We start from the raw sequence: 24,598 nt of genomic DNA on the forward strand, positions 1-24,598 counted from the left end.
GTGGTACACTTTTCTTTCATGGTATAAGACACCCAATATTCACAGTAGTGTTTTGGCAAACGTACCCTTTCTCTCTTTAGCACACATGCTCTGCTAAGAAAAAATTCTATGCAGGAACTGAATTAATTATGGTATTATTTCAATACCATAACAGTAAAAAGGATAATATTAAGCTCTTACATTACGTTTTACAACACATGCTTTCAAAAGTGCATGTAGATGTGCACGTGCAGTGTACATGCAATAATGTACGTCTTCCTGTTTTTATATCTTTCCAGGTATATGTGGAATTTGATGACCTTGAATGGGAAAAGCGAGAATGGGTTAAAGTTTATGAAGATTTTGCAACCTTCTTGGTGGAGTACCAGCTGGTCTGGGCGAAAAGAAAGGACCCAAGCCAGACTCAGGGATCAAAGATCAAACAAATTCAATGGCCTGCATTGGTAAGACACTTGCGCAATCCTGTTTACTAAATGATTTTAATCTCTGTAATGCTATCCTCCTTGGGAAACTGTCTAGTTTACTTTGGTTACGATGGTGGTGGAAAGAGGTGAGCATGGAGGGGGAAGAGAGTTTAAAAAAAAAAAAAAAAGGATAAGAAGATATTAATAAATCATGCTTGGGTTGAAAGGGGTGGGTGTGATATGTGATAAGTCATTCATTTTTGGATTGACTTAGAGCATGGCAAAACTAGACTGAGTGACATAGTAGAACTATTGTCGCTTTGAGTAGTCAAAGCATTTTATAAATATTAACTTAGTAGCTGGCAACGTATGATCTGTTCTGTGGAAGATTGAAACTGAGGTGCAGAATAAAACCTTAAACAAAACCCACCTTTTTTGTGGGAGCTGAATTTGGGTCCAAGTTCAGAAAGGTGAGAAAAGTGAAAAAAGATCGATAAAGTGACAACTGCTTTCCTGGCTTATGAGGTGATACTTGTGACTCTTCCTCTCCCTGGATCAATGCCCAAATATAAAGCTGCTGAGAGAATTGCTAGGAGGTTGTTTGTTTTTGACACACCTTTAGGTAGACCTGATGAATATCAAGAATCTGATGAGATAATCTGTTGAGGAATGACTGTGTATTCCTTTTTTTTTGCTCCAAAAAAAATTGTAGTGCTGTCAAAGTCTTTATAAGATCAGTAGATACGAGACTTCAGGAACCTGTTGGTATTTTTCCACTGTAGAGGTTTGGGAAAGATTACTGAAATTGTCAGATAAAAAGGAAGCTTCCCCAGGTTTGTCAAAATGGTGAGGAGAACGGGAGAAGTGTTAGCTGTATTTGACATGAAGTTCAGTATCTGTAACTTCAGTCCTGGGTTTTTCTAAATTTGTTGTTGTAATGGATTTAGATATTTTTTTCTCTGGATCTTAGCTGTGTCTCTGTGCTTCATTTAAGTATTCCCTTCATGCTCTTGTCTATGAGGACTTTCTAAAAGATACGTATATTTCTCTGGAGCTGTGGCTTAGAACCACCATTCTGCATGTCATGAGGCAAGATGTTCAGGGAAGGTTGGTGGTAGCAGAGATGCATAAATAGTTCAGGGTGGGACTTTTTTCTCCTAATATTCCTGCTTGACTCATTTATTATGTTTGTGTTAATGTGTGAAATGATAATGTTTTGTATGTACAGGCTCTTTCACGTACTTGCTTGCACAGGCAAATACTCTGTTTTAAGTTATTAAATGCTCAAGCAAGAATTTTTAGTTTTAGAGTCGTGTCACTTGCTCTTTGAAACTACCCATGTCTCCTTGATTGAGATCAGTATTTTAAAATCTGCTAGCAAGCTAGAATTTGTTATCTATGTACTTTGTTACTTTACATCCACGTCTTGTTTTTACATTTCAAAAAGAGATTGAAATCATACAGTCCAAAGTGGGGCTCAAGCAGCTTGTTAGGTCGCAGTTTCCAGATGCTAAAGAAGACAGGGTCTCAGCATTTGTGCCTGGCCTGTTTGCAATTGTTCTAACAATTGTTTTCTGAGTCAAACCCTCTGGTCATCCATCCCCATTCCAGAAAACCCATGTTTGAGGGAAAGTGCAGATACAGAATATTAACTCATATTGGAGCAGATGCCTTCCATAGAGACCTCCTGGAGCTCTGCTCCCTGTCAAGAGCATGCCAGGCCTCTGGGAGGCCTGAAATCTGGGAGGGTGCCCAGATTGCCATCCTAATTCTGTTGCTTCCAGATTATCTGAACACTCTGTTGTAGCGAAGTGGGTGACTTCTATAAAGGGGCATTTTTTTATTAAGTCAGAAGAAAGCTTAAAAAAAAAAAAAAAAAGAGAAGTAATGGAAAAAGTACTAAAAATGTTGATTGCTAACAGCACTTCCATGTGAAGTCCTCAGTGTGGATGTGACAGTGCATGTTTTCTGGAAGTTGAGTCCCGGCATAGTTACTTGTTGGGAATTGGCATACAGGGCCTGGACATGTGCCCGTGGAACAATTGTTTGATCTGAGCTTGCCGTAAGCAACCAGGAGTAGGCCTTAGAAAATCTCATGGCCTGCTGTAGCTGAGCAAACCAAGCTACCAGGGTAACTATGAGAAGCTCCCACAGCAATGACTCCCGCATCGCCCAATTAAGGAATTCAGAAAAATATTGTTACCAGCAGCTGGCCTCAAGGACAAGGTCTATGTGACCGCTAATCACAAGGGGGTTGTTTTCTTGCAGGTGGGGTTGTTTTCTTGTAGTTGTTTGTCTGAGTGCTTTTGACCAATAATCTTGTGTGAAACACTGTCTGCCCCTGTTAAGTTCACTATAAAAGTTAGGCTATTCAGGCAATAAAATGGAGCATGATCTGACTCTACTGGTGTCTGTCGTGCTTTCGGCCATGCTTCCTGCAACAGTTACTGAATGAGAAGTCTCAACCTTGCTCACGCATGCAACCATACTGGAAAGTCATTCATGTATTTGATAATCCTGTAATCTTATACTTTATTTTGGATGCAGTATATGTGCGGCAAAGTAATATCTGTGTGTATCTTACGTAGTATTTTCTACATCATCTTTGCCTTATTAATGAATGGAAAGTGCTTGTTTATTTAGATGCTAATCACCTTTTGTTTTGCTCTTCTTTGATCAACATATTTTGTACTTACTGCGTGGTGTTCAAACCTGATCAGAAGACAAGGTCTGTAATTTCCTGTGGGTTTTTCTGGGGGCAATCATCACCTTTCAATTACTGATTTCTTTTAGTATTCATTGCGTGATGCAATATAAAGAGCACTTCATAGATGAAATTGCTAGAATGCAGCTTAGTCACAACACGTCCTAGTTGGGATGCCTGAGGTGCATCTGTTAGTGAGAGCACAGCTTCTGCTGACCTTGTCTGGCTGTGCTCTTAAGATTATATTCCTTTCTGCCAGGTACTGAGAAAGAAAGGAAATGAGAAGTATCACCTCTTCTGCCTTGTTTAGAAACTGTAACATAGGCAGGGATAGATTCTCCGGAGTTCAGTTTCTTTCACTATGAGTTTATCCTTTCTCTTGGTTGGGTTCCTGCCTCGTTCACTCTAGAGGTGGCGAATTGACAGCAAATGAGCCTAGAGTCCCACTGGCATCAACGTGCTTCGTCGTGTTGGGGTCACTGACAACGTTGACTAGATACCTGTGAAAACCTGTGTGCAAAGGAAAGGAGGTGTAAGGCCTCGGCCTGTTCATGCCTTAATCAAATGCTTTTCCTTGTGAAGATAAATCTTCTGGACAGATTGGAGAAGAACTTCTTGGCTGCCTAGCTGACTGCTGTCACTGCAAGCCACCCTGCAGGGTGGCTTCTGGAGCTAGTGACAGAGGTGAGTGCTCACAGCACAGTGTGTGAATGCTCACACAAATGAAGTTTTAATGGCAGTGGCTCATAAATAGCTTTACAGGAATGTAGGCAGCATTAGCCACAGCGTTTCTGAGTTCAACCCATGCTCAGCTTGCTGGGTGCCATACAACCACAGAAGAAAGGATTATCCCTATCTTAGGGAGCTTACAGGCAATATAACAAACAAAAGTCAGTGCAGGTAAAGAGAGAAGCATAAAGACACAGTGATGACAAATGATTTCAGCCTAGAAATTAGGGAGAAGTATTGCAAGTAACTACTGGAGATGCTCTACAGATGTCAGTGCAGAAGAAAACTTCTCTGCCAACAGGGTAGCATGGGGAAGAAAGTACAGATTTTGAAAATTTAGCAAGTGAGTAGTAGAAGTGTGTCTTTCCACATTAAAGGATTAAGAAAAGTAGCCTGTATAACGTGTTGAAATTGAAGGCATCAGCTTAGCTTGGTAAACAAGGGTGCTACAAATAAATGATACAAAAAAAAATGACAGGCTCAAAGTGATGGGCTAGGAGAATTGCTAATACTTTATAAATGAGGCAAAATTGCTTTTGAATTCTTCAGAAGACTACTTTGAAGCAACTGAGATTATATTTTTTTTCATCTGTGGGTGGAAAAGAAGAATTGTATTTTAGGGTGATTAATTTCTTCTCCCTGGTTTAGAAATAGTCTGGGTATTAGGATGTTACAGATGCATGATGAAGTCACGCCTATGATACAGTTCAGTCTGAAGGCTTGAGTGCGATGGTGTCTCCTTAGCAGCCAACGAGGGAGACAGAAGTCAGTGTGTGGGCAGGGTGACAACGTGGAACCAAGGTATTAATATGGACCAAACAGGATGCTTTTGTGAGCTGTCAATTTTAATTTAATTATTCACTCTTCACCTGAACATAAAAATATCTAGAAATAAAGTGTAGAGGGAAAAAAGTGGGAATTAAGGACAGAAGCCACAAGAGATTTTTAGAGAATGGTAAAATAACGTGGAAGACCGGTTTAAGGTGATAGGCTACCTGGGGGAGCACACCAAGGTGGAAAACTAAGCTGTAGGTTCTTTTTAACAGCATCAACTTTGTATTCAAGGAATAGGAAGGACTGGACTGATTTTTTTTTTTTTTCAAATGATTTTATTTAGGAAGAGTATTGGAAACTTAATAACGTGCAGAAATTAAAGTTTATCTTTGAAGGTCTACAGATAGAAACGAAAGACATTTTAGGCATCCATCTTAAAGGACGTGTTCTATCATCTTAGAAAGAAAATAAGGGAAGAAGGGTAATTGAAAAAGTAATTAAGATTAAATGAGTTTAAGATGGATAGATTATGGTAGTTTTTTTGAGAAAAAGGAGCCAGGAGAGTGCAAGAAGCTGCAAAGAAAAGGATTGGAATTGGAGGCAAGGGAAAGTGAATGCACTGAATGGCAGAACATGGGAGAAACTGCTGCACTTGCAGCAAGAAAGGAAGAGACTTCTGTAGAAAAGGAGAAGAAAAAGTATTTTTCTTTTGGCCATTTCCTTTTGGAAGAAACTGGCAGTCTTCTGTGGGGTAGAAGCCAGAAGAAGGAGGGAATGATTTGTCAGAGTCAAATTCAGTGAGAAGTGGGATGGGGGAATGGTTCATTTAGCTGGAGGGACAGAGCTGGGTACCTGGGGCGGTTACGTACAGGCACAGGTGGTCGTCGGTGTCTTTGCGTGTTTTGCTGAGTACGGCTTGTTTTGTGAAGTGCATGGTGCCTGTTATAGCTATAAATAAAACAGTGCTGTCTCCAGAGTTTACTTGTGGATTCAGTATAAGCTCATGTATAATAAATCAGAAGAATCCACACTAATTCTCTAATGGTTTGAATGTGGAGACTGAGCTTCGCCAGCTTTACAGCCCTCACCTTGTCAAACCGAGAGGTTTGCACTATGGTCTCAGCTAGTACGAAGTCCTGCAGTAACTCCATCACTTCCAGTTCCAGGGCTGGCATACAGCAAGAACCAGTTCTCCTCCAGTGGTGTATTTCTGAAGAACATATATATATTTTAAAACTAAAATGTGTTTAATGAGGAGACCCTGAATATGCTCATTGCCTAAGGAAGGATGGCTTTAGGAGCAACTCAATTCTCCAGCCTACCAGAAAGTGTATGTGTGCTTGCCTGACTTTTTCTTGGAACAAGTGAAGTCATTGCTAAACCAGTGGCTTGGGAACAGCCTTTCCTGGGACTCTGCCCAGGGCTCTGTGAGAATACAGAGCTTTAGCCAGGCTTGGGACAAAACCAGGGACAAAGAGTGGTTCTTCACTGGTGCTCAGTAACTCTTGCAGGGTGGGAACCCACAGCTGATTTACAGTGAACAGTGCCAGTGGCACCTGTGGGACCATGGGCCTTGGGTCTGACCATCATGCAAATGAGGAGGTCGTCCTGCAGAAGGAGATTTGTTCTGGGTGCTAGAGGATGCATTTGTTCTGATTAGATGTGAACAAATCCACGTGTTCACGTGCTGACTAACTGCTACAGTACTTGGTGGCAAAATGTAAGTTAGGTTTGTGGACGTGTTGAGGATAAACTCGTCCTCTGACTTTATATAGCCTTTTCCACCTCCCTCTTCTCCCTTCATCCTAGCTGTCACTTGCAGAACCCTTTTGCTCGAGAAAAAGTTGTGCTTGAGAAAAAACTTTGCACAACTTTTTCAGTCCCTCAAAAAATTGTTTTATTTAATGCCTTGATGGCCTAATTTTAATGTTTTTAGCAAACTTCTTTTACATGTTGGTCCCATGAATCAGACTGAAGCCTTTCAAAGTAAGGAGTTGATTTAGATACTGCTAACTTGCCCCCCTGCATGCTCACTCATTTCACTGTGGCCTCTTCTCTTCCCTCTGCACAATGAAAAATACAGTATACGTGGGTAGATACTGCAATTAAATCAGTAGACGTTCAAAATATGCTAGCAGTAAGAGAGAATAAATTCACAAAAGGGATTACTATGTATGTGGAAGGTAAGGAAGAGAGAAAACTCTGTCTCCAGAGTTGTGTGAATTTTTTAAATAAATATCAAAAAACCGTAAGGATTTCTCAAATTTGAGGGCAGGAAATACTTCCAGGGGAGCCAGGGAAAAACTGCAAGTGGATTTTTTCAGCTTCCCTATTCCCTGTGTCTGAATTTCATTGCTTGTAGCCCTTGCAAATCTGGGATTATGACGACACATATACAGGAGAGGAGAAAATGCTTGGAAACTGTCAGCTTCTTAGGAGAGATTTAGGACAGTTAGAGTTTGGGGAAGAGAAAATTTAAGTAACTGACTCAGCAGAGCATAAGTGACCTGATTTTTGCTGCATTGTGAAAGACAGTAACATGCAGAAACAGCACTTGGAGATGGTTCAAAGATTATTTTGCTGGAGTGTGCGTTGCTGTAATGTTCCCACACAACATCAGCGTCTCAAGCAGTACCACAGCCCGCCTGTGTACTTTGGCACTTGTTCTTTTAAACTACTGCTTACTGAGAGCCAGTGCTCTCCACACAGGCTTCTAAGCAGAGGCCATTACCTTCCCAGGACATGCCCCAAACGAGCAGCAATAAGCTGAGATCTGTCTCCCCAGATGCTCCGTTGTGAAATACGGGTGTTGTCCTACGGCTTCCCACTCGGGAGAAGAGCGCCGGAGCAGAAAGCCACGCTGGAGGGAGGGGTTGTACATGGTGGCCCTCCTGCTTCTTGCTCACTTTACGCTGCTGCAAACAATTGTTTGTTCCCAAGTTCTGTCTGAAGGTGTTGCCTAACAGCAAGCTTGTGCTTTTTGGTAGTGGTGGTGTTTTACTGGATCGCTAAATTTGAACTCTTAAGTAATGAAGACTGCTTTTGGACAGGATTTAGTTTTCTGAAAGCATGCTTCCATGCATAAAATATGTAGGCTGTGTTTTGTAATGAAATTCTATGCAGTGAATTGTTTTTTAATGTCAAATTCATTCCAGAAGAGTGCTGGAATTCCAAATAAAACAGCGTGTGTGGTGGTCTTTTAGTTTGTTTTGTTTGCGTGTTTTTAAAAAAATGTTAGCCTTAAGGTAACGGCACCCCAAGTCACTTTGATCACAGGGGCCTGGGAGTTGCCATTTTGGCAATTCCTCTAGAGAAAGCTTCTTTAGTATGTCACAGCATCCTGGAGATCTCTATCGTTCGGATTGCTTCCTGCAGGTAAAGCATTTCATTTTGTTCTCCAAGGATTACACAGAATAACTCGATATTGTTTATCACCCTTCAACTGTAACATTAAGCAGTGCTCCCAGTTGACTGCGCTGCTGTCACTTGCACCTGTTCAAAAGACGGCAATGAAATAGTGCTGGTACTTCACGTATATTCCAATAAAAAGTACAAATGGAGTCTTATGAGGTTCCATCTTCAAACTGGGCAGTGCAGGTTGCAGTAGCAGAGCAGCCACGGTTGCAGGAAGCTCAGTGCAGGATACCTGCATGCATATTGATTTTGTATCTGGTGCTAAAACCTATATTGCGGTGGTTATACTGCTGGTGAAATCCCAGTTAGCTGGCTCAAAGTTAGCTTCATCAGATCTGAAACCCAGAAGCTATGCTGGAGCCTCTGGGATGGGCTGGGAAGTCAGTCTTTGATTTTTCATAGCATTTATGAGAACGGATTTTCCATTTGTGCTGAAGGAAACAAGTGACTTTTTAGCTCTGTCGATCATCTGAACTCCTTGGAACTAGAAGCATCAGCTCAACTTTGGAGATGCAGTAGTGAGAGAATACAGGGCACATGGGCACTGCTGGCTGTTCCAGCACAGTGTTTTGGAAATCCAACTTTACTTTTTTGGAGGAATAATTGAATGCTTGCAGTGCCTTTTGTGCATCTCCATCGATCTGGTCACTCAGTCTGTTTGTTGCTGCTTATATAAATGGTAACTTACAGATATTATAAAAGTATAAGTTATGTATTATATGTCATATATGTATATGTTTTTATATATGTGTATATAGAAACACACACGTATATAAATAATAATAAAGTCTCTGCCCCATACCTGTTGAGAAGGCTGTACAGCGAGGGAAGGATGTCAGCATGGTACTTGTCCTTCGTCCAAATGGTGGCTGCCCAGGATGAGCAAAGCTGTGCCAGAAGACTTCCATCGACAAGCAACTGCTTGGTGTTTTTCTTGTGATAGCGGGGAGGAGCAGCTGGGTTTTACACCTGTCAAATCCACTTGGCAGCTAATTTTGAAAGCCACCCACTGTTAAAATCTCCACTGCTGCTTCTGTGCATTAATGACTTGTCAGCTGTGCAGTACTGAAGCACTGCTCTCTTCATGCTGACTTGAGTAAGATGACTTATGGAAGGCATAATTAGAGTTTTATGAGTTTCTTTTTCTCCTTTCCCAGAATTTCAGCAGCTTCTGCTGGGTTTTGTTGTGAATCCCATGATGTGCTGTCTCAATATCTGCATTCACTGTATAGCAGCATGGAAAACCCACCCAAAATGCAAAGTGCATTTTCTGAAAAATTACTGCTGTAGTTTGTCCATCACTATTTGGATACATATGGCCATGTGCAAATAGTCTGTTCTATTGTAGCTGAGATGTGTGAGCTGCCGGGTAAAATCAGTGTCTGGATGAAGTCAAAATGTTACAGTCAGGGCCATTTCACTAGGCTAGGTTAAAAGTTCTTCATTGTGCAAAGTGCCAAGAATCTGAAGGAAGCTTTTTGACCACCTGATTATTGGTTATTAGCACAGAAACAAGGCAACCATTTCCTCTGAGGCTATCTTTTCTGCAGACTCCATATGGCATTTTTGTCATGTTATAATTGTATCACCGTATTTCAGCTTCTCGGTCCACCCTAGAACCAGTACTCACGAAACAATATTCTCTTGATTTCTGGGAATTTCCATAGCACTTTTTTTTTTTTTTTAAACTTTATGTTTTTTACAGAAGTAGCAACAGGAGTTCTTGCTGTGTAAGATACTTCATGATTTTGAAGAACCAAGTTAAGTGCTGGTGGAGGATTTTGTATTGCTTGGTTGAAGAGAATTGACAACGTGGGTTGTGGAAGACTTTGGCGCTTTGAGACCTTCTGGTGTTGAAAAAGGATGTTATTTGGGGAAAACAAGAAAATTGAATTGAAAGGATAGTTACATCACTTCATGGAGTTAATATGTTTCTTGGGTTGCTGGTATGTTGTTGGAAGGAAAGGTTTGACCTCTGTGATTTTGACAGAGCCTGGAAAAATCTCACCCTGCTGCCCAGAACTGAAGCTCACTAATGCAATGGTAGTCATTTTTAAGTGATGCTGCTCCATAAACAGGTTAAAAACATCATCATCAATGAACTAACTTTCAGTTCAATCTGCTACAGGTGTGGTTTTGCAATGAATTTAGCCTATCTCTCACTGCTGAAAGAGGGACGGTGCTACTACTGCCGCTTTTCTGTACTTCTGCTAAAAAAGACAAAACAAAAACACCAAGTGCTTGTGAGGTAGGCAGGGATGTATGTGAAAATGAGGTCCTGTTGTTTATTACTGTTACATGTTGTCTGTATTTGAATCATATTGATCATTTTTACTTTATTATATTTTGATTTTATTGTGCCATTCTGTGCTCTTAGGGCTCTGCAGCTGAAAAAAGCTTTTACAACAAGAGATCTCAGCTAGCTGCCATTAACAGGAACTTCTCTGCTGGCAGATGTTGCAGGCTTTCAGTTACATTAAAACAGATTACATCCAGTGCTTGCAGCAAAAGGCAGTCTTAATTTCTTCTTTGTCATAGACGCTAAAACATTGTAAATGGCTTCTCTGTGATGAATTTATCATGAACGATCTGTGTTTTCTTCATCGTATGTGACAGGTTCTTTTGAACCACAAAAAGACAAATTCTCCACAGTAACCTCAAATACTGTGTAAGTTGTTCCGGCAATAACTTGATGATGTACATCTGCTATTATTTTTAATTTATACTAGCTCGTGGAAAAGGCTGAACACAGGAAAGTAGTTCAGGAAGGGCCTGCCAGCTAGCATGAGGATGCTAGCTGGGATAGGATTGGTGATTTACAACTTTCGCGCCTACAGTTTCAGGTAACTTCATTTTTTGACGAGGTGACTCGTTCTTATCTTGTGAAAGCCAAGCTGTAAGTAGTAAAACCAGAATGTTCTCTGTGCCTGGTTTCATTGTCGTAACAGCAGTCTCCAGAGGTGCTTGCCTGTTCCCTACAGGTGTGTGTCTATAGGGAAATATGTGACTGCCTGAACTCTGTGTTGCAGTTGATAGGGATTTCATCAGTGCTTGGGAAGCCCTTTTTGGGTTTGGTGGGTTTGCACGTGTCCCAGTTGGACTGGAGGAGCAGAAGCTGTAGTTGTGCACAGGTCAGTCCACTTGTGCTGAGGAGGAGTTAGCAGTTGATTAGGCCATCGCCACCGGCTAATTGGAGTTATGAGGGAGTATTAATGGGGAGAGGAGGGTGGAGGAGGAAGCTGCTGAAGGCAGACTTGTTTCTTCTGAGCAGATTTTTTTTTTTCTTTCTTTCAATAGAAGAAGAAAAAGGTTTTTACTTTGTGCCCTATCCAGTCACCTGTAATGGGTTCAAGGTCCGTTTTCTCTGTGAGCACACTAGAGGCTGGGGCCAGGAGCGTATTGTTTTACCACTTCCTTTCTCGTGCCCTCAGATTAACAGCCTTCCAGCCCTGGGCCAAATCAGGAAGTTGAGTCAAGGGCTACACATGGTAAATACACTTTCTATGACTCCTTAAAAGAAAACACACAGAGTTAAACTGAAGGTGTTTGCATTTTTCTTCAGAATGTGTCCCCTACAAGGGTATAGTGTCTGTCCTAAGCAAATGAAGAACAATGCTGAAACCATTTAATTTCTCTAAGACCCATTAGGTATTGTGAAACAGCCACTCTGTCATATCTGTGGTTTTATAACACTTCTGCCTTTCTACCTTCTTCGACAAGGAATGTCCATGTAAACTAGGACAGAACATAAAATCAAATGTTGTATATCTTTCTGTCATATCCGCTCTTAGTTGCAATAAAGCATAGGGGTTGCTTTTACAATAGTTATTGGTAACTATATAAGTTACTTTATCTTAAATTTTTAGCATGCATTGCAGGTTTAAAGAGCCATTACATAAAGCAACATCTTTAATACCTGCAAGGAAATCAATGTAATGCTAAGAACTGTCAGTGTAGAGCTATATAAAGCCTTTAGGAACCAAAACAATTCCAGAAAAATATTCATTAGAATGACTTTATAAGCAATCAAAATAGTCCATTAGTCTCAGGTTCAGATTCTTTTATTCCATTGATTAGGGAATGGGCCTTTGTTTGAAAATAATATCCTTTAGCAGTAATTAATATTTTACTAGAGAAACATGGCTGACCTCAACTCACCCTGAGTGAGCCTGACTTCTTGTTTACAAATAGGTGAATTATTAATGTGAATAAAGATATAGTGTTTATTTTTTGTCTACTGACTGTCATAGGGTCTACACCAGTCATGGGCAGAAAAAAGTATTTTATTAATCTTTTTGGTCTTTTATTAGCTGCTTTTGTCCTCCATTTTGATTTCTTTATGAAAGAGATTTGGTCTATTAGTTAAACAATTGTCAGAAACTTACATGAAACCTCTCAATATTCAATTTTTGAACAGAATTATTTAAGAAAAGAAACGAACCATTCTTATGTATAATGCAAGATTTTTCATCATTCTGAAAAACTCTTGAACAAGTATTTTAATTTGAAATTTCTCATTGGTTCTGAGACTAAGTCATTGGGTAAGTACCTTGTTTCTCTTTTAAAAAAAAAGATGCACAATTATATTTCTTTTTGTGGCTTCAGTATTAGATGGCTTTGAAAAATTCTTACGTATTTCAGTGAAGGGCTTTGCTGGGTTTTTAAATGCATATATTGAATTGGTACAAACTGTATTAGTGCCATCACAATAGGAATACAATACTGTTTTGTAGAGCTGACTGAATAGATGCCTTTTGGAATCACTGAAACACTTGGCTGAATCCTGAAATGAGCCCAATAGTACTTATTATAGTTGGTTGATGAATTTAGCTATTTTGAAAGTATAATAATAAAGCTATGTATTTACATGAATACAACCAAAATCCATTAATGTGCTTTATAGAGTTTTTTTTTCACATTAATTTTGCATTTATGAGTGTAAGAATCTTTTCAGAGAACAACATTTGAGTGCAGTTTGGTATATTTGGCTGGAGTAGGCTGTATTTTTCTCTAACCAGCTACCTAGTGACTCTGTTACCAAGCTAGTGTGTTGGTTTTTCTATTCATCCAGGTATGGTTTACTTACAGTACCTTTACTATTTTAAACTACAATAGTTTTATTACCCATCATGCTTAAATACTCCAAATGATTCATAAAACACTTAAAAAAAAATTTGCTTTTAAATTTACAGCAGGCTTTCTTTTCACGTCATTATCAGAACTACTGCTAAAATGCCAGGATAAATCTTTGTAGCTTACAGAAAGGACAGTTTGAAGATGTATCAAAATACATTCATTCCCTTTAAGAAACCTTTTTAATAATGGATTGTGTACATGAAGATGTCTCAGTACCTCTGTAAACAGCGGCTACAGATTTGGTAGCATCAGATCCTTACTAAATTTTGAGGCATAATACTAATAGCTTTAGTCCTGAAGACTTGGGCAGCACCTTCAGCTTTCAGAGTGTATCCTTCAGATGTAGATTTCTTAGGACAGGCCTAATCAATACTCTTTTAATTTTGGGACAATAAACATTTTTTTTTTAATTTCAGAACTGGTAAAGAATTCTCTTTTTATCTCTTATTGGTAAGTGAAGCAGCAGGTATTTGAGTGTGGTCATCTGTTAAGATTCACGGTGCAATTAATTCCTATGTGGAAATTGAGTAATATTTGTGGCCATTTACCGAAGATTGTGGAGGAATTGCATTGTCAGGGTAATCTTATGGAATGTTGTTGTGCTGGAAATAATATAAAAATAAAATGGAATCATTGTGCATTTATTTTATCAAGTACTTAAATCCGTGTAGATGTGTTTCTACTTTCTAGTAAGATAATAGCTCCTGTCCTGTGGCAAAAACATTATGGAGTTGAGATTGCATCAGCATTTGTTTGTAGCAAACAATAACGTTCCAGACATCACCTAGAAAGACTTGTATGAACCTCAGCTAAGTGCCGTTGAGTTTGCTGGTGAAGCTGGCAGCAGACAGCAGTAATATCTGAGTAGGCAGGGCTGGTGTGGTCCTAGCAGAATGTGTTTGGCTTGATTTGCAGGTGAAGGGATTGTAGATGATTAAGTCTGACCAGTATGTGCAGCTTGTAAAGAACCTGCTGTGAATTTTTCTTCGCTTCTTTTCATCCTCTTCCAAAAGGTAGAAATGCAGATCTGTTGTCTTTCTGAATGTGCAGCGATTCAGGCTTCTTTTGGACATGCTTAGTCTCAGACGAGCTTTTCATAGAGAAGAAAACAAATTTTCATAGAGAAGAAAACAATATTTACATATTTTCAAATGCTTCCTTACTAACAGTTTTGATTTTCTTCCTGTTTTATATATATCCTCTATATTGGCAGTTGATCTGTGTATATAAGCGCTGTGGTATTCATATTACTTGAAGATGAAGCTTACAGTTGTGCTTGATGGCATTCTTAATTGATCATATGTTTTTTCTACAATGAGCTATTTTCCTTTGTTACTATCAAAATACCCAGTGAACTGTGATTAATCATATTTTGGCACAGGGCTCTGAAATGACTGCCACTGCCGTAGAATGTCGATTTCGACATCTTTGGCTGCTGCAATTGCACAATATTTTAACGATAGACGTACTTGGAGTTCCTTCAATACAAATGACATTATTGGCACATACAACGTTGTATACTAGATTATTTATTAGAATAACCACTGTACCTTTTATTGGGCTTTTAAAAGTCTCCTCCGAATATCTAAAACAAGCTTGTTTTTGAAGAGGCAAAGTGACCGATGTCATCTCTTTAAACTTGACAAATGCAAAATGAACGCACGAAGTATAACTGAAAGCAGAAAGGACAACTGTTCCAAGTGTCCAGACAGGGAAGGTTAGCTCTGTTGGCTGTCATTTCACTGCCATATCTGTCTGCCTTTTTGTAATGTGGTGTAGGACACCCTTAGCTACCAAGAGAATTAGTAGAACTTGAAGTGATTACAGGTTCTGCCAGCTTATTTTTTTTTTTTTTTTTTGTCACCCCTGTTATGCAGAGGTTTCTGTTTGTGTTGTTTTAAGCAAATTTTGGATAGCACAGGAGACAGTGACCTTTTTCCTCCTGCTGCAAATAGGATTCAAGACATTTCCCTTGATATATTCATGGCATTTTAACATATGCTTTAGCTAATGTATTCGCAATGTGGCACTGATTTCTTGTTTTGTTTGCTTTTTGGTTTTGTTGTTTAAAAAAAGTACAGGTCTGTTAATCAGCTGTGGATGTTTTTGGCACAGTGAGGCTATGAAAGGTAGTCAATACTTCCCATTGGGAAATGTTTTCCTTTAGCATATATTGATGTTTTTTCACTGGTTTTGACCACGGTCTTAGCATATACTTCACGCATTTAAAGCGTCAACTATAGCCTGCTTTTCTAGTACAGTTTCAGTATAGTTCCTTAATGTAATGTAATCCAGATTTTTGCTAGTTGCCTTTAGAGATTCTCTGAAATGAACTGAAAGGTCTGTTTATTTTCATAAGTGAGAGATGAAGATGGGAGATAACAGGAAAGTCATTGCAAGATTTATAAAACACAATAAATTTTGAATACTGTTACGTTGGCCAGCAATAATATTTTGACTATAAAAAGTAAATGAAGAAAAACCAGTAACTGTTTGTATCAAATTTCTTATGGAAAATAACTTGTTAGGCCAAAGCAGATACTTGCTGCTCACTTGAAATCTTATTTTCAGCCATGGTACAAAACTGCGAAGAGCCAAAGAGTACTGCTAACCAAGTATGTAGGTAAAAACAGCAATTGTAATTTATCAGAAACTGAGGCTTACTTTCGCAGTTTTTATGCTAGGTATGAGAACATGGGTATAAACCACCCACAGATTAACTGTAATAAGTAAGGCTAATCAGTCTTCCATTTTTTGTTAAAGCGGGTGTGTCTTCACCCATCAGAGTAGCTGAGATAGGAAATAGTAATAAAAACGTGAACCATATGCAACACAATTTTCAGTCCTGTGTGTTTTCATCAGTTGTACTTCTTGGCCAGTGGCATTATCATCACGCTCTTCCAAGTCATTTATTCTGCACTGATTTTATGTTCTACAGTGCCTTGGGTGTCCTGTGTCATTGACTGTAGCTTGGATCTCCCGTCACTGAATCTTTCCCCACTCCCCCCTTCCTTGTTGGCTTTGATAGGCTCACCAGCCCGTGTTTCTGCCTCTCCTGCCTTGCAGACAAAATGTGTGCTCTCTGTTCTTTACGTCTTACTGCTCATTGACCTGTCTTGCAGGTTGGTCACCGTCTGAGGGACAAACTTGCAGGTGGGAGCTGTTGTGGAGCAGGGGAAATAAGATTGTTCCAGACTGCAGCGAGGCGATCAAACTCCTTAGCAAAATTTTCATCTTTATGCTCTACGTGGAGAAAGGCCAGACTTCTCGCCACATGAACGGGGACTCAGTAGTGCTCTGCCCTGAGATTAATGGGGAAGTTTGAGATCTGAGTCATTTCTCTACACTCATGCAAGCAATGATTTGCAGCCTGTCAGGAGTGTCAGGCTCAGCTTGCAACACGAAGGCTGGAAATGTAATTTTATTACTGAGCAGTCATTTTCTTGAGTAGTGTTGTGGCAAGACATGAGGTGGGCTGTCATTTCTTAGGATCCCTGGGTATGGGAATAGGGAAGGCTTTTTTGTCTTTTATCTTGGCTGATTTCCAGTTTTGATAAGATTTTAGCAATCATCAAAAAATTTGACTATGTTAATCTGTATCTTTTGTTTAGTGGGCTGGCTGCTCAGCTGGGAAAGAAGGATTCAGTCACTTCTCCTTTTGCCCCCAGGATGTGCTGCTTGTTTTGACCTAAGAGGCTCTGTCTCGCTGTTGGAAAGGAGATACCATCAGTAACGAGATAGGTGTGAAAGTGGTAGGATTGTCTGCTTGAACTGCTCGTATTTGATTCCAAGTTCTGACTGGTGCCTGCTTTAATTCTCTGCAGCTGTTTGATAAAACTGCAGGCAATATCAGGGCTTCTAGAGCTGCCAGAGGGGCTTGTGTTGGGATAGAGGTTGCTGGCAGGAAAGAGGGAATTGGGAATTCAGCAAAGGAATAAAAAGAAAAAAAAAGTGGGTGTGAAGGATATTGGGGAAGGAATGCAAACATGGCAGCGTAGTTGTGCTGTTTACCATTTTTTCTGGTTGCTTTGTTTTTTTCTCCTGTTGTTTCAGCATCAGCTTTTGTTCTTCTAGATTGAATCTATCTCATCAGACTCAGTCTCTAGGAATTGCCAGTAAACTTTCTTTTGCTACCTGCAGCCAGAATGAGGTATATGCTAACACACAGATTTTTCAGGCAAGTGACTGCCAGAATATAAGGTCATCATCTTCCAAATTCAGAGGACTGATGCAGAAGCTTACTGGTGTCAAAAGAGGGAGTCTTTGTGCTCACATCAAGGAGAGACTGAAGGTGGTTCAGTTGTGCTCCTTCACTGCAGCACGTAGATCCTACCTGCTGGATGAAGTACAGCTGGTGGTAGCTGTTGCCTCCATCTTACCTGTGAAAGGAGGATTATTGCTGCCACAGAAGATGGCTGATCAGAAGAGAATAGGGTCCAGAGGGTTTTTCCTTTCTCTCCACTGTGGCAGTATTGTCCTGCTGTCTATTTTGCTGTTCTCAGAGGAAAGGATGGGGGAGAGTCCCTCGCATTGATCCCAGGCGGGGTGCTGAATCAAGGAGTGGCTGCCGAGAGGAGCGTGCGTGTTTGTTTGCTGAGAGTCCCGGGTTAGCGGTGAGATGCCTGTACAGCCTCTGGCAGAGCTCTTGGAGGGCACACTGAGATCAGGTTGCTGCCCCTACTCTACCTCTGCCAAACAAAGACTGAGGAGCTGGGGTGGGCGCGGACAGAGCAGGGTTGTTCCACAAGTTCTTAACAACATCATCTAGGTTGGAGGGATCGCCGATCCCTTCTTTATGTATCTTTCACCTCCGACAAATGTGATGCTGTGGGGATACACTGTTCTGTTCCGTTCTCTTCTTCATCCTCAGCTGTCTTCCTCATTTTGGCAGGTCTTGTGCAAGGATTTGTTTCAGAAGACTGATGGCTGTAGGGAGCTCACATCAGCCGGATAGATTTTCCTCGCATAAGACAGAGAAGGCTTTTCATTCCTGGTAGTTCCTAGCCCTGTAGGGCCTGAAGAGTGGCTGCTCAACGTCTTAAGTTGTTTTAGAAGAGGCTAACATCTCTAAGGAAATGTAGAGGTGTGTAGTCTTGCAATGAATTTCTTCCTGTGGCCATAACAGATCACCAGTCCTGCGGACATTGCTTCTGAATCCATTGTATGCAATGTGGTTTGTGGGTAGAATGTGCTCTTTGAGGTCGGGTACAGAGACCTTGCACTCTGCCCCCTCAGGTTTGCTGGAGTTTTGTCTTAAAGCCGGGACTTCTTAACGCCTTTTCTCTAGTACCTTACAGGTTCCTCTTTAGCTTCAGGTCTTCCTGCTGAGTGCTCCCCTTGTGGGAGCTCTGGTTCCACAGTCTACTAAGAATTCAGGAGCCATAATAATAGTCTAGACAAAGCCAGAAAAAAAAAAAAAAAAAGCAGACATGACACGTAGACGCAACATGCCTGTGTGCCATTTGTTCCTTCTCTCTCGTTCCCGTTACAAATCCCCGGAGCCATTTGGTATTTACTCGGTGTCCCGGGTCCTCCATCCCCTCCTTCAGCTGGCTTCTCGTGGCTCCTTGTAGCTGCCCCTCGACTCTGGGGCTCCTTTGTTGATCAGCCTAGGGGCGGTGGAAGTAAAGCTTTGCATTTTCTGGGGAGTACAGACATGCTAGCACTGCATAGCCCTTCGGAGTAGTCTTCGCTACCTTCTGAGCACAGATTTTTTCAGTCATTCAGTTCAGTTCCTCTCCGTGGTTTCCTTTTCCCAGTTGAATAGCATGCTCGTGGGTTAGCAAGCCGCTCCACGGGGCGCAGGGTGCAGCTGCTCAGAAAGCCTTTTCTGAAATGACCGCATTTACATGAGGCAGCGTGCGTGCTCAGCTGCCTGACGGCTGCGGTCTCCCGGGCTGAGGCGCGGGCTGTTCCCAGGTCTGTGTGTGTGCCTCTGCTGCCGTTCTGCCGCCTGCCTGGTAAGAAAGCTGCCGCAGGGCCTCCGGCGGAGGGAAGTGGGTTGGGGCTGTGTGAGCAGTTCACCTTGCTGCACCTTGCTGCACCCAGGGCCCCGTGTGGCTGGGGTGCTGGCGGAGCCGCTCGCCCGCGGTGAGACAGGGCGTGATGGCGCTGGGTGCTCGGGTACCCCGCAGCGGGAGCTGACTCCTCGCAGCAGCCCACCCGGGCTTGTTGCTGCAATCCCCGGAGGGCTGTGCTCTGACGTGGAACAGGAACGAATTACGGCTCAGGGAGGAGGATTCGCTGCAGTTTCTGTGCGTTCAAGTATGACCACAGAGCCCGTCACAGTCCTGTGATGCTGAACGTGATGTTCAAGCCTCCTGGTCATGTTCAGTTCAAAGGAGGGAGGAGCAGTATTTGGTTGGCAGGGAATAAGTTACTCCACGAGTACAGAAGGCTGAGAAATACATCAGAAAAGTTAACAGGTTATTGTTTTTGAAGATATTTTTCCTCTATATTGACAGTTTCTCTACATGTTTTTGATTTCAAAAGCATGGTAAATGGATATTACAATATGCAGGCTGTCTTTATTTTACTGGGCTCTTACTCACTGTAAAAGTAGGAGGAGGCAGGAAAAAGCTCAGTAAGCTGCATACCAAAGTAGCATGATGACTTAACACGCTTTGAATTTATGGGGGAAATTTGTAGGGGAAGGGCTAAACAGATACTGATAGGTATACAGATATCTATGCAAATGTATGTATATTTTTCTTTTTTATCAAGCCGTGAAGATGCTGAAGACCTGTATGTATTACTCATGTGGTTCACACCATCCTTTTAATTAACTTTTTTTGGGGAAAAAATGAGTTATGTATTTATATTTACAGGTTATGGTACAGATTTCAAATTGTAGCCACATAAAATATATACACATCTTAATTATCTGGTTGCCATATTAATTATTCACCAGCCTCAAATTATTTTTCCTGACCCAGTTACTTAGTGCTGTACTTGGGGGTGTGGGTACTGGGGAGAAGACAGTTTTACATCAGTAAAAACTAAAAATGAAGCTTGTTGCTAATGAAGCCCTTAAATTCCAGGCAGCAGCTCTGATTCTTCTAGTTTGGCTCTTTGCTTTCTGCCATATGAAGGGACTAACTTCTCAGGTATATAAATATCGGAAGGATAAAAGGACTTGATTTAACTTGCACATTTGCTCTTCAAGAAAGAAAACATTGGGTAGAACTTGCTGCTCTCTCTGGACAAGAGTTCTCTTGGAAAAAAAAATGCAAACAGTATGTATGTAAGCATGCAGCAGCTATTTTGGGGGTTGTAATGAGCACTGGAAATTAATACATTTTTCATGACTTGTTTCCAGCGCTGTTGGTTAATGGCGTCGATATTGGCTCTATTGTGGAACCACATCCTGTCTCGCTGAAAAGGCTGGGATTACTCGCCAAGCCTGTCTCTCTCTGGCTTGCTTGTCAAGACTGGAACCACTTCGTGCCACGCTCTCTGACAGCATTGCTCAAAAGCTCTTCTGTGGCATGTCTTCCTTTCTCCCTTTCTAACAAATGTATTGGCTCGTTTGGTGAGGGGGCCAAGTGAAAGCTAGATTCTGTGAAATGAGGTCTGCTTTGGAGGGACGCAGCTTTATCTTTCAGTGTCAGTACATCACCACCATCTGCTAGGAAGGACCAGCTGATGCAAAACGCTGACATCTATTTACCTTACTTCAGTGTCAGGCATCTCTGGTGTTTCTTTGGGTGCTTGCATGGTCAAAACAGACGTGTGCTTGTACAAACTGAAGGTGGTAAATTTGTAACGTGCTTCCTGAGGTTGAAAGGCAAGTTGCTATATGCGGAATTGTGCTGGAGGTGATTTGCATGCAGTATTCAAAGAGGAGCAGACTTGGAATTTACTGTCTGCTAATGTTGATCTGTTCTTTTGATTCTGGCACTGCGCTGCGGATGAATCATAGCTAATGGCACAGAGCAGGCACTGCGCTCTGCGAGGGAATGGGGCTGTGCGTCTTGCATCTGTTTGAGTCAGCAGCCAGCGCGTTTGCTGCAGCGCCCGTCTTGTCGGAACAGCCGGGAGGTTATGTGAGGGGACGGGGACCCTGAGTCACCCGCTGCTGCCTCTGGGCTGCCAGCCTGCGGGGCCACATGCGGCTGCAGCGCCGGCTCCGGGGCATAAGAAAATCATTTAACAGACGAGTCAAGTGCTGTGATTGCTTCAAAAGAAAAAGATTAATGGCTGTAAGGGGGGAATATCTCTGTTATGTCGTATTTCTAGGTAGTGAGGGACTCGTTTGCAGGTGGAAAGATTTCTTTCATGTGTCCACGGTCTAGCCATTCCATTTCTCTGAGACTTAGCTGTTCGTTATGTTAAATCTGGCTATTAAAAGTCCCGTACCATGTGCAGTCTTGTCAGCTGAGCTGAGCAGATAATTCTTTAAATGTAAATCCAGTAGTTTGTAGGAAGCACAAGTATAAAATTAATTATGCATTAATTCTGGTTGCAGCACCTCTCTCATATATAATCGTGTGAATAACAACGTGAGTATGAAGTCATCCCAGTTTCATGTAACCAGGATGGGAAAACCTTTGAGAAGTATTGTAATTTCCCTTGCTAAAGTGGTAAGAGCTATGAAAGTAGAAAAAGGCTGACTGGGATTGACCAGGCAAAGGGTTATATATCTAAAAAAAACATACTTCCTATCAGAACTAAAAATAAAACCTGTAAGTCCTGAGTACCAAAACTTGTCTACCAAATAATTATGAAACTCGTTTACATAGTCTTTCATCTCCTTCTAGGGACTGGTCTGAACAGTCTTCTGCTTAAATACCGTGCCAGCTTCTGTGGTTGCCTTGCAGCACAGGTTTTTAGGCTCCTTAGCAAAAAAGGCAGCTGACCAGGTAGGTTGGTTTTGAGCAAGGTCTTCTGGCTTTGTGTTCCTTGGCAGCCTGCCAGGGTCTTTGGCTCCTCAGTTGCTTGGAGGAGCATAGCTGCTTAGCTTCTGAGCAGTAATACACTTGGTATTTGGTCGTGGAAGAGTAAGGAGGTCCTAATCGCTGACTCTCTTTGTGTTTTAGGAGAGAGTTTTTTGGAGTAAGAGAACATAGGTAGTTCTAGTTAGGGGCCCCGATGTCTGCCGCACTTTGCATTTACTTCACTTGGTAGGTAAGTGGAATATTAAAGCTCAAATTAGACTAGTGATCTCTGTGAGGTCAGTTGACTTCCCCATGGTTGAGTTTCAGTATTATTGGTTTCTATTTTCAGTTTGCGATCAGAGGCAAAACAACTCTCACTTTTGAAGCCATTGTTCAAGTTGCAAAGACAGCCACTGAAAAATTAACACAAATAGTATTATTGCTGAACTTGGGGAAAAAAAAAAAAGAAAAAGCTGAGCAGATAGTATTTTGATACGTGTTCTATTCATCGGGACTTGAGTTGTTCACTTCCAACACTGATGCTGTAAAAGGAGAAATGATCTGGTATCTTTTTAATGCTTACTTTAGGTCAACAGCTATGTAAGGCTTATCCATAGCATTCTTCGGATGTAATTTCTGCTCTACTTTCTAATGCATGGAGTAGTTTTTTGGTCAAAAAGCATTAATAATGAGACAGCTATAGTTTTGTTTTCCCCCTTTATAAAAATTTGTAGCAATAACGCTTTGTGTTCAAATGAAATTGAAATCAGATCAAGTGATTGTTTTAAGCTAGCATAGCACAGGATCGAGTACATTTTTCAATTCTCCAAAAGAAAAATACTTTTATTTATATAAAACTCATTGGTGGAGAATAAGCTACAATACATACATTGCCTTTTGTTTCCAAAAGGCTCTGTCAATAGATGCTTGACAGGGTGTTGCTGCCATTAGGAATGCACTCTTACAATCTAGAATTTTATAAATGCTGTCTTTAAACTTTCAAGAAACATAAAGGATTTTTTCTCTTCCTCAGCTGAAGTGTAAAGGGGTCTTTTGTATGATCTTGAAAATAATATCAATACGTCTCTTCTGTTCTGTGTGCATTTTTACAAACTGCTTTGTTGGCAAACTTCTTTTTGAACAGCCCACCCTAGGAAGTATTCTCATGTGAAGTTCACCCAAGAAAATTAATCAAAACGTTGTTTGGTGTTTGTGCAGGACATGAAGGCAAGATTATCAGCACAAAAATGTGTTTGTAAAATAAAGTAATGAAATGGGAAAAAATATTGTTTTGTCCTCTGAAGAGAGATCTGGGCTTGTGATGGTCTGAAGATAGTGTGTGTATGCTTGCAGATTTCCTCGTGTAACTCATCAACTGGTTTGCTGCCATTTTATAGCAGATACCATCTCTCCCTATCAGCTCTGTCTTGCTAATGTTTTCTGCTAATATCTAATCTGTAAGATTAGGAAGATTATACAGTAAATTTAATTATTAAGCTTTTCTATGGGAAAAGCTTTTATTGGAGATTTCTTACCATGCATATAATAAATGCATTAAAAATATTCATGTAAGCAATCTTTTTAAGTATTGACGTTCACAAGAGAGGTAAAACTGTTACTATAGACTTCTGTCTCAAGTAATGTAGATCTTTACAAAGGCAAACTTATTTCAGGAGCATAGAGTAATAGCATCATCTTAAAATGTTATGTTATTTTGGCTTGCTAGCTGTCTCCTAAATGAGCCATTGATTTCATGCAAGTGTTGGCTGTGTGAAGTACTTTTTTAGTCTGAAGTGGGCTGATTACATTAAAATATATATATATTTTGGTAGTGGAATACCACTAGCCCTCTAAAATCATTAAGTCTATATGTACATCTGATTGTTTTACCAAGTATTTTACCATCATTCTAGAAAACAGAGAGTGGTTGCGTGTCCTTAATTGACCTTTATTATGGCCTGCTGTTTTGGTCTTGGTTTTAGCTTTAGTAATCAGTTGAATAGAGCAAGGGATAGAATAAGAATAAGGAACGAAGCCAAAATAATAATTATGCTACTGCAGAAACTAACAGTGCATGTCTGCCCAGCACAGTGAATGCAGTCTGCTTGCCTCAAGGATTGTATAGTAGAACTGTAAAAGCGAAGAGGATGAAAAGAAAATAATGAGGAGGTAATAACTTCGCATCAGGAGCCTTAAATGGATTTGCAGTCTTGAGCTTGGAAGAGAGCTGATGGCAGGGGGGTGGCGGACTTTTGTCCTGCAATGAATTGCTGTGGAGTACCAGTGGATGCCCAGCCAGCCAGTGGAGCAGCAGGTTCACAAGGAGCAGAAGGAAGTGCTTTATCCAGAGAGGGAGCAATAAAGTTACTGTCACGTCGCCCTTGCCGCAGACTGCTGTGCTACTGTGGTTGAAAAAAAAAAAAAAAGGTAGGTGGATACAGAAAGCGGTTGTGCTGACTCATGGAGGAGACGATGAAATAGGATGCGGGTCTGGCTCAGGAAGTCGGTCCGTAAACCGCTGTGCGCCAGTAGCTGCTAGGTCATCGTGCATCCCCCTTGTG

General features: G+C 41.0%; 1 protein-coding gene across 2 annotated transcripts in view; it reads left to right on the forward strand.

The window, feature by feature from the left end:
* JMJD1C (jumonji domain containing 1C) overlaps nt 1–24,598 on the forward strand; it is a 161,633-nt gene that overhangs the window by 50,977 nt on the left and 86,058 nt on the right. The window contains exon 2 of one of the 2 annotated variants that reach the window (XM_068689121.1): nt 279–443. In XM_068689121.1, the coding sequence (XP_068545222.1) occupies nt 279–443 (165 nt within the window). Of the gene's footprint in view, nt 1–278; nt 444–12,381; nt 12,567–24,598 lie in introns of those variants that run through there. The other variant, XM_068689123.1, reaches the window with a different exon arrangement.

The sequence above is a fragment of the Anas acuta genome, chromosome 7, assembly GCF_963932015.1.
Source record: "Anas acuta chromosome 7, bAnaAcu1.1, whole genome shotgun sequence".
Classification (NCBI taxonomy): Eukaryota; Metazoa; Chordata; class Aves; order Anseriformes; family Anatidae; genus Anas; species Anas acuta.